Source organism: Uranotaenia lowii, chromosome 3 (assembly GCF_029784155.1).
Source record: "Uranotaenia lowii strain MFRU-FL chromosome 3, ASM2978415v1, whole genome shotgun sequence".
Lineage (NCBI taxonomy): Eukaryota > Metazoa > Arthropoda > Insecta > Diptera > Culicidae > Uranotaenia > Uranotaenia lowii.
Window position 1 is genome coordinate 255,372,880 of NC_073693.1, and position 20,560 is coordinate 255,393,439.

The following is a 20,560-nucleotide window of genomic DNA, read 5'->3' on the forward strand; positions in this document are numbered from 1 at the left end:
ACTAGTTAAAAACATGTTTGAAATTTCTGCGCTTGAAAAAATCCCTTATGTTCCTAACCTTCATGGAATCAATTATCTTCCCTTCATGAATAGCAAAAATTTGAATGAACTAGCACATTTTTACATCCTTTTTTCTGAATGGTGAAAATTAGTATGAATTTGCAAACCTTTAGATCCTCTAGGATTTTTAAAACGATTAACCATATGATTTTTTTCAGTCTCTCGCTTAGACTTTCCTGAATTTTTTGTATCCTGCCTAAAAAATGTATTCAATGACTTTCTGAATTGGACGATTTCTCTAAACCACTTGACAGAACGTCACAAAAATTTCCACACGTAAACATTACACCATTAAGTAGTTTCACTGAAAATTTCATTAATTTTCATTCATAGATGCAGAAGATATTAACAAAACAAAGTGTTGCATTTTTTTTCGAATACATTCCTTACACGCAATCGTCAACTATGCCAAAATGAGGCTCCGTGCACCCATAATGAAAAAATATTATCAGAAGAAAAAAGTTGGTAATGCAACGTTATGAAAATTTTCCCCTTTATCAGTCATTTTGACTGGTCACGGTTCGAATTGGTTCATCCAATTTGCCGGTCCATCTAGTGTTAAATTTAACTTTCATGGTATCGATTTTACAAAATCACATCTGAATAATGCAGTCAATCATCATCCATCATGTATACCGGAAAATAAATCAAATCAAAGTAATTTCTCGGAGTTGAAAAACTGATGAAAGACTTTATACAACCTTTTGTGATAAGTTAAGCTCATATAAAATTTGTTAATTGTTTAATAAATTAATCAAGAAGCTTATGTTCTGGAGAAAACCAGTTCTTAACTTACTTCATTCATATTTTCAACTTTCTTCTCACAAACATGGGCCTTTGATAGAATTCTTTAACTTGATTGAAGTTACATTGGCACTGGTTAGTTATTTTTCATGTTTTCAACACTATTTTTGACGAAGTTTCTTTTAAAATTTATGAATAATTTTTTAGTAGTTGAATTTTTTGGTTGCCAGATTTTCGAAGACAATTACAAAAACATTCAATTTCAATATATTTAGGTAAATTTATTTTGGTAAATGACTTAATAAAGTGTATCCTTAGGATCAAAACATAAAATTAATGACTTGTCATTAGATTCCATCTAGTATAAGCATCTAGTAATTTCAGATCACGAAAAGAGCCTAGCAACTAAGGCCGCGGCACTGAACAGGGCAAGTGCGTGGTTACATCAGGTTCAACAGAGCAGCAGCTACAAAGAAGCAAACAGTACAATTAGTTGAATACACATCACACAAATAAAAATAGAAATGAAAAAAAAACTTACAATCGAGGATCCTGTCGAGTTGGGCGGAAAAGTTCCTCATCCAGATAACGCCGTTGGATATCCAGTACAGGTCGAATGGCACTGACGTCAAGCCTAGGACTTCTGGACAAAACCCATGAATTTTCGGCTCGCAAAATCGGTGACAGTTGGAAACATCCCCAAACTACAGCATAGTTATCGTAGTCCGTATCCAGGACCCAGTAGTTGGCACTAATGTCCAATCCAGCTAAAAGGAAAACAAAACAACTCGTTACTTATGATTGTTAAAAGTATTTCTGACTCTAACGTACTGTCACCAAATGTAACGTTCAGCTTGGCTTCCAGCGGCCTTTGATCTGGGAATGCGACTACAGCTCGGCCAATATCCGATTGTCGTTGTTGCACCGGAGGTTCCATCATGCTGTTGAAGACTCGGACACTTCCGTCTTCTTCGTTGACCGAATACTGAGCCGTGACACATTCGCCATCCCGTTGGAAAAGCTGTTCGTATCGTCTGATCTCGTACCACAGGCCCAGATATCGTTCAACGTCGAAATTTTGTACCACTGGATGCTCAGGACAAGCGCCGGGCATGATAACCTGCCCCACTGCCAACTGGAGGCAGCAAAGCGCAAGCAAAATGCAACTTAGGATGTTCATATTGGATTAATTTGGATTCTAACTAAACTTGCAACGCAAAGCGTAGAAACTCGACTGATGGATTCCCTATCGAGCGTTGTGCCTTTATACAACTACCGAAACCGTGTACCAAGATAAACAGTACAAATTCAATTTTGGAACATTCCCACGAAGCGTGGTCATTAGGGATTTATCGCGTGCTTGGTGGTCGGAATTTGGTTAATCGTTTCAGATAAGTCAACCTTATCGAGATCATAGGTCCTATGGGTGGCTCACTCAATCCGAGAAAGTCTATCGTAATTTCCTTTCAATTGTTTGAACTGATAGTGAACCGGATCGGTTTGGATCATTGCTACGAATAAAAAAAACAAAATAAATACCTACTTGTTCTAGAAGATACGACATGGGTGCAACAAAATTTAGAAATATATGCTTACGCAAAGCGACCACGATGAGAGTTGAATTGAGATTTTTATCTCAACACACATCCGAGATATAGACAGTGGCTTGTTTTTCCACAAGGCCCACGATACCTCACTCTCCCCTATTGAAATAACTGAAATATACAAATTATTTAATCAAATACGGTAATTACTCTCTCATAGCTTTAATTAAACTAGCAGAGCATTTCGATTGAGAAACCTGCGAAGTACAATCTAATGACTAACAAAATACAAAACACGTTTAAATGATTGTATCTCACCAATCTCCAAATCACTCTACAAATAGAAATTGATTGGCCGATGTTTGAATGATATCATTTTTTTTAACAAGTTGATAAAATCGATTGGAGGTACAAGGTCCAATGATTTTTTTTCCAACCGGTGCACCGGACCAAAACAAAAAACGAAACGAGGCTATCTCTGAACCTTCTCCAACGTTCCCGATCATAACGTAATAGATAAAGACCACGCGTACCAGTGATGGTGCAAATTTTTACGATAACACGCTTTCCTGTTAATCATTTAGAATGTATTTACAAGCGAAGTTTCTGGAAGAACAAGCCCATTGATTCGACATCGATTGGGCGCGTTGCTTGAGATATGGTCGTAAACGGTATCTTGATTTGCAATAATCCGATTATCGTCGAATAATTGGCTAATCCTCTCATATAGGTGTTAAATGAAAGTGATAACAGGACCCGTAGAATATAAAAGGCGCACGACAATTGATTAGCATTATATTCAGAGTTCAAAATTACAAACGAAAAGTTCATTGAAGCAATTACCTTACGTTAGATCAATCACAATGAAAATTTCTACGATTTTTCTACCTCTGGTAATCCTGGTTGGATTTCTCTACTTCCAACCAACAGCAGCCCAAATTGTCTCGCCAGGAATTTGTCCTCAGTACCCGGTCGTGCAGAATTTCGACGTGGAACGATACCTTGGGTTGTGGTACGAGATTAAGCGATACGAACAGTTCTTCCAGCTTGACGGCGAATGTGTAACGGCTCAGTACTCCATCAACGAGGAAGATGGAAGTGTTCGCGTCTTCAACAGCATGGTTGTGCTCCCGAATCAGGAACGTCAATCGGATATTGGCCGAGCTGTGGTCGCTTTTCCAGATGAAGTTCCCCTTCAAGCTAAGCTGAACGTTACTTTCGATGGTAGGATAACTTAAGTCAATCATAAATGTGAAGCATTACTTAAAAAAATTAAATTCTTCAGCTGCGGCTGAGGTGTCCGCAAACTACTGGGTCCTGGATACGGATTACGACAACTTTGCCGTCGTTTGGGGGTGCTTCCAGCTGCCTCCCAATGAACAGGGACCCAGGCGTGCCGAAAATGCTTGGATTCTGTCTCGGGAGTATCGACTGGATCTTGATGTCATACAAGCGGTGGAGAACAAAATTGCTCTCTTCTTGGATGCCTCACAGCTACGGGAAACCAAGCAGGATCCTCGAACGTAAGCATTAGAAAGGTTGTTTCGAAGCATAGTTTATTAAGCTATTCGTTTCCTTGCAGTTGCTGTTCGGTCGAGGAAGATGTCACCACTCATCCATCCTGCGCCATTATGAGGCTTAAGTCAAAACGTGTTTAAATTTCAATGAAATCTCAAACTGTAATGTAAAATAGTTCGTTTAATCATTTTTAAAATAAATTTTATTCATTTTCAATCTAGCGTAAATTATATTCTGATGACATGATCGCTGGAGGTATCATCCGTGAAACAAATAGTAGGAGAAGTGGCATAATGAGCACTCGAGGTAAAATTGGCATTGTCTTAAATTATGAGTGTTTAGCTATTTCATCTTTCAATTCACGGAAATTGAATTGCGCCGGTAGCCTCGGTTAGATCTCGTTCGATTGACACCTCAATCCGTAAGATGTTGTTATTATCATCGACGTCTTTGAGCTAAAGAAGAACTGATCTATAACGAATGTTCGTCTATGATATCATTACGAATGTTATCGATTGTCCGAATTTGTTCTCTAAACCTACACATTTCAGATCCCAACAAGTTTACCAACAATTTTCGAAAGATAAATTTAACTATATGCCCAAAACATGAAAGTTCTTCAAAGAATCCAAAAGTTCATGTGTTTGACCCCATACAAAATGTCTCGACTATTGGTTTCTTGTATTATAATTGCATTCGACGGATTTTCGGTTACCAATCAAAATGAGAACGGCTCTTTATAACTGAATCAAACAAATATTGATGATTTTCCTCATTCAATCATCACTAATTGAATTCTTTTTAAAATTATGAGGTCAGAGTTTGAATAAATTTTGGCGGCGGCTTGTACTTTTGGAAGCGTTCGGATGAATTCCGATTCACAAGCATCAGTGATCGAAAAGCCCAGCTTAATGTTGTTGCCATGCCATTGATGAATATCTTTCTTGGATCGGATTTCCTTCGGACGGCTGTGTTGTAGATGACGATGATCAAGATCTTTTAAAACACACGATAAATGAAGCATTTCATATGTAACAATAAAACAGTTCTAAAAATGGGTTGCCATGGAAAAGTCTTCATAAAACAATTATAAAACTCAAAAAAGCCAAATAGCTTAATCCAGTTACTTGGGCATTTTGGTGGGTGCTTCAAGGTTGATTTTACCAGGAGTTTCTCAGCAGACTAGAGTTTTTCCTACGCCTTGGTGATCAAATCTGGAAAAAGATAAGCGCCAGATGTATAAAAGGAAAATCCTGCTTAAAAAATTTGTACCAACCTATGACAGAGCTTCAAATCAATTTAACTTTGAGAATCGAGTTGTTTGTTTTGCTGATGTAAACAATCTAAGAATATTTGACAAAAATTGGACAGATACTTTTGAGAAATCACTTTAAAGTCTCTTGAAGGTTTCTGATGCAATTTGAATGATTCATTGAAAGTCCTTAGCAGGCGCATGATTTCTTTCAGGTGAATAGTGCTGACAAGTTCCATGGAAAGCACTTAGAAGTTCAGTTATCAACTTTTTCATCTTTCAAAAGCTGCTGAAAGTGTCCAGATAACTTTTACAGAAAATTAAAAGCTACAGAAAAGTTTAAAAATTTACTTCTTTTACAAAACTTGATCGTAATAAACAATAAAGACGTTTTGTGACACAAAAACTCAGATACTTAAGAGTTGACTTCAAAAGTCAAAGCACTTATTAAATGGTTTTTAACTTTGAGTGTTTTATAGGAAAACAAATCCTGATATTTAAAACTTGTAACATAACCAAATTAGAAATATGTAGGTATTATAATTGAAATAAATGAATGAAATTAAAGACACACTTTTTGTGATCCTCAGAATCGGAGGGGTGCGAATGAAAATGATTTTAAATATGTTCAGAACCCATTCGATTTTAGCAACACGCCCGTACATTTTGTGTTGCCAAAATCAAACAGTTTTTTTCTCAACTTTTTTTAGTTTTATTTTACAAAATAACTATTACTGTTCTTAAACGAACGGAGCTATTCTATCAAAATCGTTATTTTTAGTCAATTTCCGACCATTTTTAGTTATTTTTAATTTTTTTCATCGTGGTTTTGATGCGTTTTGCACCTTTCTTGTTTTGTTGATAATACTTGTTTTCATTTTTCATATTTGCTGTTTTTGTCATTCTTCATCATTTTTTAGTTAATATTTGTTATTTTCAGTGTTTTGTTTGAATTTGTTTTTTAACTTTTTGAATTTGCCATCTGTTTGTCATGTTTGAGTATTTTATAGTATTTAAAAAAAAACTGGTTTTTATTGTTGCATTGTATCACTATTTTAGAACAAAAAAACGTACTTATGGTGTTTGTCTTATTTATATTGGTCCTGTTAAAACGAAATCTAAAAGGTAATGTTTTTTCTAAAAACCGTTCGATTTTTTGCACATGTGCCAAAATCGGATGTTGCCAAAATCGAATGTTGCCAAAATGCATTGTTGCCAAAAACGAACGGAGTCTGTACATAATTCTACATATAATTTTTGCAATATTTAGATGTACAAAAATGGGGTTGACACATTAAGAATCTGTTTAATCACCAATTATTTGGAAAATGTTTGTGAAAAACAATTACCTAGATAACTTTAAAGCGTATTTCCTCGGCATTTCAGCACTTACTCTTCCAGTATGTTGAATGCTTATAGCAATTGTAGGTATGAAGATAACAATCTTAAACTAAATTGTTACACAACCAAGCCTTTAGTTACCCGATCAGGAGGGAAAAACTAAATTATATCAAGATGAGATATTTTGATACTAATTTTTTCCTATCTAAATGAGTTATTATTCAGTACTCGTAGGATGTTAAAATATCTCAAATTATATCAAAAAATCTAAACGATCATAGCTAAATTATATCAATTTTAGATATGCTCCTTTCAATATTATATCTCGTTCAGATAGCATAGTTTGATATTGGGCAGAACAAAACCTATCGAAATTATAACTTATCAAGATATGAGTGCTTCGAGAAAAATTACTCGTGGAATGTCAATAAACCATAATATTAGCTAAAACCATGTTCCATTTTTGGTTTTTTAGAAATTGGATCCAATTTTAAGGATCTGTTGAGCGAAACTCATTAATGTACGGTTTGGGCCGTTGACTTCGATGTCCGTGTTTCAGAAAAAGTTGTACATATATCAAAATAAGATATTATCATTTCATTTTGGGACAACCCGAAAAAATTCTTTATCATTGAAAATTATCTCAACCCCATTCAAGTCTGTCAATCAGAATAAGATCTAATTCAGATTGGAGAAACTTGAAATCTAAATTTTACAGTTCTTAATTATAACTGAATCAGATGTAAATATCTTGGTGAGATACGTTTGAGTTATTATTTTGATATGCTCTCCTGATCGGGAAGGCTCCGAAAATCCAATAGCAGCTTTTAAAGCAGGCAGATCAAAACAGAGAAAAACAACAGTACTCCCCAGCCTTTTTCTTTCGACTCATATTTCTGTCAAATATAGTTTACATATTGATTATAGTACTAGACTGAGTATAAACACTTAAGCTTTGAAAATATAAATTAACCCATTGATTCAAATATTATTATTTTCATTCATGTAGGTCATCAATAAATTTCATCTTAAAGATTCCAAAAGTGCGTTTGAAAAAATTGTTTTTATCAAAAGTAGATATAATTCTATTTAAGAAAAACATAAACTATAAATCTCATATCAAAACTACAACTGAATAAGATATAAATATCTCGCTGAGATAGCTTTGAGTAACGATTTTGATCGGGTAGATTAAACGTACAACTCTTGAAATGTATGTAATTAAAAAATGGATGCAGGTATTATTTTGTAGTCATCTTCATCTTGTTCTTTCCGGTTAGTCAATCACAATCGAACGATTGAGAATAACTCGTTCTTCAGTCCCACAAATTGAAAATCCACCGGATGAATGTACATGTTATCAATGATGATGTTGTGATCGTCTGTAGTGTCCTCATTTTGCTACTTAATTCAGTTATCGTTGATTCATTCATTAAATGTTTCGTTTATCGATCATGAATGAAAGTGATAAGATTGGTATAGATTAAATGAAAAGCGGTTACAACCGGATGATTTTGTTCTTTTTTTTTGTTTTTCAATACAGCTGTTACAGATATTCAAATTGAGATATGACTTTTTGACTGTTACCTAATCATAAGTGATTTTCCCATTTTGGTTGTTTTTTTAAATATTTCTTAAATTCCAAAAGCAACAGAAAATAGAGACAAATCAACAACCGAGAAATCCAAAGCTATCGAACTTTGGTATTATCATGTGACTGATCTATAAGTATTAACACATCAAGGACCGCAAAGAAATCTAAGCCAAAAAATACCTAAATTCAGCACTACAATGTAATTCAATAAACTCTGTAAATAAAAACTGAAAGCGATTGATTCGTTTTGACGAATATAGATTCCTAAGTAAATTTTTCACATTTGAGGCTTCTTAGTATGGCGAACGAAAAAAAGAGATATCTCGTATTTGGTCCGCAATATGATAGATGCGCTGAAATTTTCAATAGAATTGTTTTCTCATGTTCATATTTTCTGGTTTGATGACAAGTAGCAAGGTTTAGTTAAAACTGAGATTACGTCCTATCACTTAAAGCTTGCCAGCTTTTAAACCCTATAACGATGAAGATTTTGCGGAAAACGCAGCTCGATGTTATGGTGTATGGATATTTAAAAAAGATCTTTTGTATTGAGATATTTCTAAAATAAATAATCAATGAATGGTTTCTATTGAACACATTCCATAAATGTATTAATGAATCCCTGACCATAAACTTTAACCATTTTCGTAATCGAAGGTAAATGATAATGAGTACAAATATGATTGTTTCAGTGAGTCAGTCTACAGCGAATAATCTCGAAGAGCTCGTGCATCGATCCCAAAGATTGAACTTCATTCACATAAATGGTATTTTCGGAGATAAAATTTCCAATAGCAATAATTATTGATTGTGCACTGGTTATATTCTCTGATGTATTGATCATAAATGCAAGTGATAAGACTTTCGTTTGCTATAAAATGCTACAAATAAAGATAGAGAGCACATTCATTATTCAGGCACTGGTGAAACCAATTCTTTCAGTCAATTTTTTTTTCAAATAAATCGAACATCATGCATCTTTCATTGAGTATTCTACCGTTTGTTTTCCTCATTGGATTACTCCAGCTTCAGCCAACAGACGCACAAATCGTGTCCCCTGGAACTTGTCCTCAGAATCCAGTCGTCCAGAACTTTGACGTGGAACGATACCTTGGACTGTGGTACGAGATTAAGCGATACGAACAAGGTTCCCAAATCGGAGGAGAATGTGTCACGGCACAATATTCCATCAACGAGGAAGATGGAAGCGTCCGAGTCTTCAACAGCATGGTACTACCTCCGAATCAAGAACGGAAATCGGCTATTGGCCGAGCTGTGGTTGCATTTCCGGATCAAGTTCCCCTGCAAGCTAAGCTGAACGTCACAATCAATAACAGTAAGTCGACTCTGTTGCAGAATATGTTTATTTTTTTCTTATCGGTGACTGATATTCTGATTTTCAAATGTAGCTGATGCCTATGCCAACTACTGGGTCCTGGATACGGATTACGACAACTACGCCGTGGTTTGGGGATGTTTCCAGCTTCCCCCGAATGATCAGGGCGAGCCAAGACGTGGCGAGAATGCTTGGATCCTGTCTCGAGAGTATCGGCTGGATCTTGATGTCATTCAAGCGGTGGAAAACAAAATTGCTCTCTTTTTGGATGCCTCACAGCTGAGGGAGACCAAGCAAGATCTACGAACGTGAGTATAGATTTGTTTGTTCTACTCTGCATGTACTTTAGATTTGTTCGTCTATTTTTCAGATGTTGTTCGGTAGAGGAGGATGTCACCACGCACCCATCTTGCGCAATCATGAGGCTGAAGTCTAAACGTTTTTAAATTCTTCTGTGCTAAGTTTTTGAAATCTCAATTTAAGTTTACTATAATAAAGAATGAATATTACTTAATTAATACATGCTATATATAAAATCTACATCAAAATTCAATGAGCACCGATGTGGTCTAGCGGATTGGCTGGCGCAAGTCTGGTTTTGGTATGCCAGGCGTACTGGATTCGATTCCCGGTATCGGCTTTGGGTTCGAATCCTATTAGTTGCAGATAGGTAAGATGTGTTTCCTCTTATAAATGACTATATAATAAGAATGTTCAATCAGTTGCCAGCTGGCCTGGTATATACACGGATGCCGGAATACCTGTAGGTAAACTTGCCTGATTGACTAATTCTTTCAAAATAAACCTACATCAACACAATACATTCATTCCATAACAGTTCATACGAAGCCATGGGGTCCGGGTATGGTGTACGCTGCATTGGAGATTTGTCAAACTTAATAAACTAAGAATGTATGTGAGAACATACTTAGGCAGAAACTGCGGTGAATCCGTGCACCCATGGTGGTAACCAACATACATTCATACAAAAAATCTACATAAAAATTCAATACCAAAGGAAAGGAACCTGAACTAGATTGATGAGAGATGGCAGTGATATCTCAGCAGATATGACATTCTTCATGACAGGAACAAAAAGGGTGGAAGAAGATAACTTTTTCGAAATGCAAGCAAACCAGGATATTCTTCCGAAAAATGTAGAGCCCGATATCGGGAGAGTGAATGATGTTAGGCTAAAAAAGACACTATCGAGGACGAACACGTCATGAAGTCCAAGCTTATTCAATTAAAGGTCATGAAGTCGTATCGACGATAAGCTTCATGATCGTTAGGCCGAAATAATGTTAAAGGGTACCTGGCTTTCCTAGCTACCTTCAGCGGCAAAACTACGCTGCCATGAGCTTCTGGGTCTGCCTCTTCTTCGATGCCCCTGTCTCTCCACAAATGATATTTATTATTTTTAAATCAACAGATCATATATTGATCCAAATGATATTTAAAAATTAAGAGACTAGCTACAAATACAAACCTACACCGAACTCAGAACACTAAGAATTCTTCTTCGGAATACAACCTTCGAAACGTCAAAATCAAAATACCCTGAGAAGCGGTTAAAGGTCTTGATGCCGCCAATTTTTGCAGAGTTGGTCCCGTAATTGTTTAGTCTAACAGGAACGAAGAGCTGAAGATCCCGATTCCTCAAACCACGAGGTCGGACGCTAAGTGGAAGAACTTCCAAAAGTGCGGGAGAGCGATTCTTGATGAAAGCAGATCAGCGACGAAAGAAGTACGAGTGGCGGTCCTGCGGGCTTGCAGCGTGTCGATGTCGATCAGGCGGCAGCGGCTTTCGTAGCTGGGAAGTCGAAAAGGGTCTTGCCAGCTTAAGTGTCGAAGGGCATACCTCAAAAAAACGTCGGTGGCCGGCTTCGATGCGATCAGAACCGTTTTGATAATATGGGCACCAAACCGCAGAAGCATATTCGAGGATTGATCGAACAAGACTGCAGTAAAGACTCTTCAGGCAATAGATGTCCTTAAAGTCCTTCGTGATGCAAAAAAGAAGACCCAGGCTTCTGGAGGCTTTGTCGACGATATAGTTGGTGTGATTCTTAAAATCCAGCCACGCATCGAGAATCAAACCAAGATCTTTCACGTGTTGAGCTCGAGAGATTGCATCGTTTCCAAGGAAATAAACGGCTGAGAACGGGCGTCGTTCGCGGGAAAATGATATTACTACACATTTATTACGGTTTAAAGGTAGGCGATTGGCATCACACCAGGAGGCAAAGAGGTTAAACTGATTCTGCTGGAAGTTCACATCTTTGGAGCCATTGATAGAGTAGTACAGTTTCAAGTCGTCGGCATACGCCAATTTTGGCCCATCGAGGAGTTGCAGCACGTCGTCGAAGTAGATTAGGAATATTAACGGCCCTAAATGACTTCCCTGAGGCACGCCTGATGAAGCTGAGAACTGCCTGGAAAAACAGTTACCCGTACGAACTGTCAATTTGCGTCCAGTAAGGTAACTGCTGAACTAGCCAATAAGAGATCCACAATATCCTAAACTTTCCGATGGAAATATCATGGTTCACCTTGTCGAATGCGGCAGACAGATCGGTATAGATGGCATCAGTTTGGGATTTCTTTGCAAAACTTTCATGCACCAACGAGGTAAAGGTTAGTAAGTTAGTTTAAGTTGAGCGTTGAGGCATAAATCCATGCTGGCCGTTGGAGAGGTTGTGCTTGCAGAACATGAAAATGGGATCTAAAACCACCAATTCGAAAAGTTTGGCTATAGCACACAGAGCTGAAATTCCTCGGTAATTATAAACATCTTTCCTATCTCCCTTTTTATGAACCGGGAACATGTAAGCTTCTTTCCACAGTGAGGGGAAGGTGGCCTGGTCAAGCGAAGCTTGGAAGATAAGCGTGATAGGAGTCAGCAAAGAAGGCAGAAAACGCTTCAGAAAGGTAGCTGGTATCCCATCTGGGCGAAGGAGTTTTTGAGCTTAGTGGCTGCTTTAGAGATGGTTGTGTCCTCGACTGTGATACCGTTTAAAGAAAAGCTCAGTGGTGAAACACTCCTGATGGCACAATTCAGTTGGTCGTCGGTTATTGAAGATGTATCATAAATGCTCGAGAATTTATTGGCAAAGAGATCGCAAATTCCGGAGTCAGAGTTCGCCATGATGCCATCCAGGAACATGCAGGACGGTGTTCCAGGTTCATTCCGCTGATTTTTGACGTGATTCCAGAAGGATTTTGGGCTAGTCTTGAGATTTTGCCAAATTCGACTAAGATGGTTTTGATAGCTACGTTGACAGGCTTTTTTATAGGCGGAGTTGAGTTTCCGATATTCCCTTCGTATGCGGAGATTTGTGCTGGTTGTAATTTCGAAGGGCACGCCTTTTTGTCGCTTTCAGTTTTCGTAAAGCTGCTGAAGCCCATGGAGTCCGAGGATTAGCATTGGCGGTGCGTTTCGGCACATGACGATCGATTACGTAGTTGAGGATGTGCGCGAAAGTTTCGGCTGCAGCAATAGGGTTAGCTAGTTTGAGTTCGGATTCCCAGTCTATAGTGGCCAGTATGCTAGAAATGATATCGAAATCGGCGTTCTTATAGTCCAAGTAGAAGGATGTGAGTTCATCAGCGGGGTTACACAATCTAGAGATATTAAATGTAACAAGTAAAGCCGGATGATGTGGGCCTACTTTAACTAGCGGTGCAGGTGCTGATTCGATAGTTGGTAAACGGAACCCGTCATTGGCGACGCAAAGATCAAGCATCCGGCCGTTCTCGTTTACAACATTGTTGATCTGACGAGGCTGGGTCATTCGGCCGAAGGTCATTCAGCCGATGGACGTTAGGCCGAATGGGCTATCTGGCCGAACAGGCCACTAGGCCGAATGGGTTATTCGGCCGACGGTTATCCAGCCGAATGCTGTTAGGCCGAAAGGACGCAAGGCCGAAAGGATGTTCGGCCGAAAGGTCATAAAGCCGAATGGTTATTAGGCCGAATGGTTATTAGGCCGAATGGTCATTAGGCCGAATAGTCGTAAGGCCGAATGGTCGTAAGGCCGAATGGTTACTAGGCCGAATGGTCATTAGGCCGAATGGTCGTAAGGCCGAATGGTCGCAAGGCCGAATGGTCGCAAGGCCGAATGGTCGCAAGGCCGAATGGTCGCAAGGCCGAATGGTCGCAAGGCCGAATGGTCGCAAGGCCGAATGGTCGCAAGGCCGAATGGTCGCAAGGCCGAATGGTCGCAAGGCCGAATGGTCGCAAGGCCGAATGGTCGCAAGGCCGAATGATCGCAAGGCCGACTGGTCGCAAGGCCGAATGGTCGTAAGGCCGAATGGATGCTAGGCCGAATGGTCGTGATGACCATTCGGCTTGATGACTATTCGGCCTAACAACCATTCGGCCTAACTACTGATCGACCTAACTACTGAGCGGCCCGACATGCAAGAAAGCGATAATATGTCTTATATTGATTTTATTAGTCATCGAAAAAATATTGTTTCGCACAGACTTATTGTTCTAAGAGATGCCTTAACCTATTTTTAAATGATTGCTTAGACATACCAAAATCAAAAATACTAACACACTCATTAAAATAACGGTTACATGTGTCTATTGGGTTGTAGTAGGCCTTATAGGCCTAGCATAAATTCGGTCCAACGACCATTCAGCCTAACAATCATTCAGCCTAGTGGCTAACGACCTTCTAGCATCCATTCGGCCCGACGATCATTCGGCCCAATGACCATTCGGCCTAACGATCTTTCGGCCTAGCATCCATTCGGCCTAACGACCATTCGGCCTTGTGACCATTCGGCCTAATGAACATTCGGCCTAGTGACGATTCGGCCTAGTGACCATTCGGCCTAGTGACCATTCGGCCTAACGACCATTCGGCCTAATGACCATTCGGCCGAATGACCATTCGGCTTAGTGACCTTTCGGCCTAATGACCATTCGGCCTAACGACCATTCGGCCTAGTGACCATTCGGCCTAACGACCATTCGGCCTAATGACCATTCGGCCGAATGACCATTCGGCTTAGTGACCTTTCGGCCGAATGACCATTCGGCCTAGTGACCATTCGGCCTCATGACCATTCGGCCTATCGCCCATTCGGCCTGATGACCATTCGGCCAAATAATATTCGGCCAAATAACCTTCGGCCTAATGTCGCATTCGGCCTATTGTCCTATTCGGCCGAACATCCGTCGGCCTTTCAACCCATTCGGCCTAGCGACCTTCGGCCTAACATCTTTCGGCCTATCGGCCTTCGGCCGAATGTCCGGCCCCCTGATCTGACGTAAGGTTTCTGTACTCAAAGAGTCTAGAATAATGTTCGAAGAAGCCGAAAAAATAGAGCGTTCAGGATCAGGATACAGGAAGCTAAAGTCTGCTTCATTTAATATTGGAACAAATTCTTTTGCTCATTGTGGCGCTCCTAGTGGACGGATTTGGAAACTTTTTTCACCCACGTGTCGGGAAATTCATTACCTTTCACCATGTATTTATGTCATAACACCAAACGATAGCATTTTGTAAACAACCGCCATGGAAGCCGAACGGAGAGATCAAATTGTGCACAGTTTTCTTAAGAGTACGAGTACGAGAATTTCTTCGAAACAGCAATGAATAATTTTTTTAATTTTTTTTTATGAAAGAGTAAAGAAAATGCTACATTTGTATGAAAAACAAATTATGAATTCGTTAATAAATGACTGAACTACACGCAATTGTTTGTGTTCCAATATTAAATGAAGCAGACTTTAGATCCGTCGAACTTGGTCAGCACTTGGTCGTACAGCTTTCGAGCACGGATTCTGGTCACATTGTTCTGCTTCAGCGTCCGATTAGGCTGTTTGCTGGCTCGGAATGACCTTATTCCTTCCCGGAGACGAATTCGTCGCACCGTACTGTGAGCGGCCTGGAACTTATTGGCCAAATCGCGGTCTGAAAGATTGGGATTCCTCTTGACGGCCTTGATGACTTTCCCACGCAGTTTCCGGTCGACAGTTCCACTCCGACGCTTCGAATGCGGCTTCCGAGCCGTCGTCAATGTTTCCTTGTACTGCTTGATAACACGCCATACGGTATTTCTGGGCATTTTAAGCTGTTTAGCTAGCTTCGATGCCGACAACAATGGATTTTCAAGAAAACTGTGCACAATTTGATCTCTCCGTTGGGCTTCCATGGCGGTTGTTTACAAAATGCTATCGTTTGGTGTAATGACATAAATACATGGTGAAAGGTAATGAATTTCCCGACATGTGGGTGAAAAAAGTTTCCAAATCCGTCCACTAGGAGCGCCACAATGAGCAAAAGAATTTGTTCCAATATTAAATGAAGCAGACTTTAGCTTGGCTGGAGCACCACTTTAAACTTGGCATGTTAAAATCGCTTAAGACGATTATGTCATCTTCTGGAGCGCAGAAAGAGCTTATTTTAGAGATGCAGCGTGAGAATGATTCAGCTAAGGTTACGTCTCTCGAACGATCAGGAGGGCAAATATAGAACGCCAACGTAAAGCTTCCGGTCGCCGAGTTCGATACGGGACCACACCATCTCAAGATTATGCCAAGATTCATCATCGATTGGCATGGCTCTGAATTTGGACCTTACGGCGAGTAACACCCCACCACCTGTGGTCTTTCTGCTGTTACGGGAGCTTCGATCGCAGCGGAACACTGAATAATCGGATCCAAAGATCTGGTTTCGAGAGAGTGTGATCGTTCAACCATGTTTCGGTGAAGGTGATAATATCGTAGCCGGAACATGAAGTAGCGAGCAGATAATCAGTCACGCAGGAATTCATACCACCGACATTCTGATAGTAGATGATGATGAAATCAAGCGGTTCTGATGCCGATCTGGAGCCATTGTCACTGAAATGGAGAATACCATCACGCGGAGAAAGGCAGTCAGGAGCAGCGTACTTGCCTGGTAAAGCAGGCTGGAGAACCCCTACGCCACAGACGAACTCAGGGCCGGGACGACTAGTGATGCTGGCAGGAATCAGCTCGACTGAGTCGAAGGGCACAGGGGTCTCCGTGAGGCGATGAAGAACATGTTGGAGTACTAGCAAGCACAGCTTGGTGATAACCAACGAATGATGTACTGTTGGGCGGAAATTTATCGCACAAAAATAATGTTCGAGATGATATTGAGTACTTGCCTGAGTATGCTGGCTGGAGAACCTCATTGCCACAATCGATCTCAGGGCCAGGACGACTGATGACGCTGGCAGGAAACTGCGCGACTGAGTCGAGGGGCTCTGAGGTCTCCGTAGTGTCTAGTTCGTTGCATTCCGGGGTCGAAGCCAATGCCGCTGGGACAGAATCTCCAAGGTGTGGTAGAAAATCGATAAATCTGTCAAAAGGCAGGAAAACATCAGGCGCAGGAAGCGCTCTCAAGTTCGATGAATATTTGCCTGTAAGGGCAATCTGGGGAGCCTCATCACCACAGACGAACTCAGGGCCGGGACGACTGAAGACGCTGGCTGGGAACGGCGCGACTGAGACGAAAGGCTCCGAGGTCCCCAAAGGGCCAGATTTGTTGCGTCCCGGTGATGGAACCCGTAATGCGGCAGCAATAAGATCAGACTGAAGCATCTCGTCACAACAATCGAACTCAGGCCGGAACGACTGAAGATAAGGGCGGGAAGCAGCGCGACTAAGTCGACGGGCTCAGAGGTCTCCGTAGTGCTGGCTTTGTTGCGCCCCGGAGAAGAAACCCTTGGAGACGCTGGCGGGTTCAGTTCGGACGAGAAACATGAAGATTTTAGGAAGATACAACAAGCCTTCGATGTCGAGGCCATCTAGGGCCCGCTGTCAGAGAACGTTGAGTCTACGGTTGTGGCGGTCAATGAAGCGACGTGACTGGAGTTTTCGAAAAACCTGGAGTTGGCCTCATCGACGATCTGGGTGGCAGCGTGACAGCTATTGTTATCGAGTTTTTTGTTCCCATATCCTCGAATTCCCGGAGTAGAATCTCGAATCTTGCCTTTTGATGACACCGGCGATGTAGTTCTACGTTTGAGATCCAGTTGCCAGGCCACCAAGCCAGGCCACAACATTACGGATTTGACGTCCGGGTTTCGGTGTCTTTCTTGGTATCTCCATCAGGCGTAATCTGGCTACCAAGATACTGGAAACACTCCACTTTCTCAACCTGCAGCTGGGTGGCAATATGAATGTTATAAAACTCAAACCTCTTCGGAATTGATGTGTGCAACAATTTAGGAAGGCGAATTTTATTTTTCCCCTTTCTGAACGATCAATCCCTTACGAACTGGTTGTACTGATTGCAAAATCTGTCTTTGACAAAAAAAAAAAACCATTTTAGCGCAAGGATGCAAATGGCATTTGAAAACTCCTTATTTTTTGTTTGTTTGTTCTAATGCCCTTAATAGTTTTAGAAATTTCGACGGCTACACTACAATACATGCTTTAAACACACGGTCATTTTGCTTGTTCGATGTTGCCTTCAGAGTGTCGCATCCAACACAAATGTGACACAGAGTAAACCACATTTTGTCTCTGAAATGAAAAGTTCTGACCTGCATGCGTCTTCAGTAAAATCCGAGATCTAAATTTGAGCCGTTATTAAACACCAAGAAGAAAAAAAAAATGAGACAATTCAAGAAACAGATGAATTTTCGGTCCAAGAGCGAGGATTAGACAACCAAAAACTTTCAAATGAGAACCGATTAGACTGAGTTAAAATATTTTCTCAGAAACTGGCAATGGAGGTCTTACCTGGCGCCAAGGTGATGACAGTTGGAATAGAAGATATTGTATGTCAAAACATGTTAATCAAAGGCTTGACGTTTTCACAAAGAGATTTCCGTTCCATGGTGATTCCAGCATTCACGAGATTCTTTGGTAAAAACAAGAGTTCAGACAACAAGATCGAATGAATAAAGATAAAAGATTTATTTATAAATTTGAGATTGACATTTCTACCATCACAGCCGAATTTAAACTCGTTTCGACTTTAGTCGCATGATTGCACAGGATGGATGAGTGGTGACATCCTCCTCTACCGAACAGCAACTGCAAAGGAACGAAAAGTTAAAGAAACTATGCTTCCAAATCAGTGATGGTTTGAATCATTTGACTTAATTTAGAATCATTTGCTTATAACTTCTTTTGAAAACATTTTTCCCAGAAATGATGTTCTAAACTTTAGTAGAACTAGATCTTAGCTGCAACTTTTGTGACCAACACAAACCTGTATCTCTTATGCCTTATGAATGAGAAATCGAAAAGTTTAAATTTTTGAGCAATGATCGTAATCACAATCATTTGGATTAGCGGGTTGGATTAAATCCTACAATTCATACCACATTGAAGATACATATTTATGACATACAAGAAAGTTGTAGCTTAGATCTGTATCTACTAAAGTTTAGAACATCATTTCATGGAAAAATGTTTTCAAAAGAAGTTATAACCAAATGATTCAAAAATAAGTCAAATGATTCAAACCATCACTGTTCCAAATTACCTTGCTAATACGTACGTTCGAGGATCCTGCTTGGTTTCCCGCAGCTGCGAGGCATCCAAGAAGAGAGCAATTTTGTTCTCCACCGCTTGTATGACATCAAGATCCAGCCGATACTCCCGAGACAGGATCCAAGCATTTTCGGCACGCCTGGGTCCCTGTTCGTTGGGAGGCAGCTGGAAGCATCCCCAAACGACGGCAAAGTTGTCGTAATCCGTATCCAGGACCCAGTAGTTCGCGGACACCTCAGCCGCAGCTGAAGAATTTAAGTTTTTTGAGTAATGCTTCACATTTATGATTGACTAAAGTTATCCTACCATCGAAAGTAACGTTCAGCTTAGCTTGAAGGGGAACTTCATCTGGGAAAGCGACCACAGCTCGGCCAATATCCGATTGACGTTCTTGATTCGGAAGCACAACCATGCTGTTGAAGACGCGAACACTTCCATCTTCCTCGTTGATGGAGTACTGAGCCGTTACACATTCGCCGTCAAGCTGGAAGAATTGTTCGTATCGCTTAATCTCGTACCACAACCCAAGGTATCGTTCCACGTCGATGTTCTGCACGACCGGGTACTGAGGACAAATTCCTGGCAAGACAATTTGAGCATCTGCTCGTTGAAGGTAAAAGAACCCAACCAGGATAACCATTGGTAGAATAGTCGTAGAAATTTTCATTTTGGATAATATTGTGAGGATTTAACTTCTGATTTGAACCTTTCGATTGTAATCTACTTTTGTGAATGTACTTTTCAAAAATTCAGCTCAAAGCTTTTATATTCAACGAACGTCTTATCACTTTCATTCATAACCGGTAGGGAAGGAAATACGCACCTTCTTTACTATCGATTATGAATCGATTTTAATCGAATAATAACAATTTGGAAAACCACCCTTGGCCGATATCTGCCTGATAATACCGGCATCCATTCATTCAGTTCGTGCTCAACCGATGCGGGCGTCGCGTGTGTTCTTCTGGATTTTTCTTTGGTCGAAGTTGAACAGGAAAGAGTGTTTCATTTTCTAGCGATCTCATTCACTTTTATCTTTCGTTTGATTATTTTGGTAACGTGGTTCTATTATCTTTTCGATTTATTTTGATTGATTTTTTCGCTATTTTCACGTTGCAAACAAATATGAATATAAGTTTGATTGCATCGTATTAATTCTAATGAGACATAGTTTATCTTGGCAACATTTGTGTGTAAAAATTTATATATATTACTGATGCTTGATTACATGGAATATTAATCAGTTTATAAACCATGCCCCCTTCTCTGATTTCCCAAATGTAAAGTCCTGATCAATAATATGTTTAAAATGCCTAATAGATTAATATGTCAGTTGATGTAGTATTTCTATTTTTAGTTTTTGAAATTTCAGAATTTTTCGGGAAGTAATTATCATTCAATGATTACAACATAATGGTAACATAGTTTCTCTCATCATGAGAAATTTTTATATGGTTTTGAATCTGATAGAAAATTAAAAAAATCGAGCAATAGATGTACAAAGTTTTACATTTTTCAATGCCGTAAAAAACTTTACCCAGTATGACCGATTGGCCTAATGATATCACCTAACAACTTTAAATAGCTTTTTTTATCCTATTGTTAGTTGCCGCAAATTTTGGGAGATTTTTTGGCGAAAATAAAACCGGCCACTATCTCCTTTGCGTACATCTTCCTG

General features: G+C 39.8%; 2 protein-coding genes across 2 annotated transcripts; one reads left to right on the plus strand and one right to left on the minus strand.

The window, feature by feature from the left end:
• Positions 1–1,139: 1,139 nt before the first annotated feature.
• Positions 1,140–19,574, minus strand: LOC129753305 (uncharacterized). The gene is made up of 7 exons (XM_055749106.1): positions 19,189–19,574; positions 18,875–19,127; positions 16,030–16,251; positions 3,237–3,563; positions 1,636–1,970; positions 1,346–1,571; positions 1,140–1,270 (listed from the first exon to the last, which is right to left on the minus strand). The coding sequence occupies exons 1-7, from the start codon at positions 19,547–19,549 to the stop codon at positions 1,210–1,212; spliced, it is 1,785 nt and encodes a 594-aa protein (XP_055605081.1). The 5' UTR covers positions 19,550–19,574; the 3' UTR covers positions 1,140–1,209.
• LOC129750981 (apolipoprotein D-like) lies at positions 3,137–4,082 on the plus strand. Its single transcript, XM_055746213.1, has 3 exons — positions 3,137–3,572; positions 3,634–3,871; positions 3,931–4,082. The coding sequence occupies exons 1-3, from the start codon at positions 3,212–3,214 to the stop codon at positions 4,004–4,006; spliced, it is 675 nt and encodes a 224-aa protein (XP_055602188.1). The 5' UTR covers positions 3,137–3,211; the 3' UTR covers positions 4,007–4,082.
• Positions 19,575–20,560: the final 986 nt, after the last annotated feature.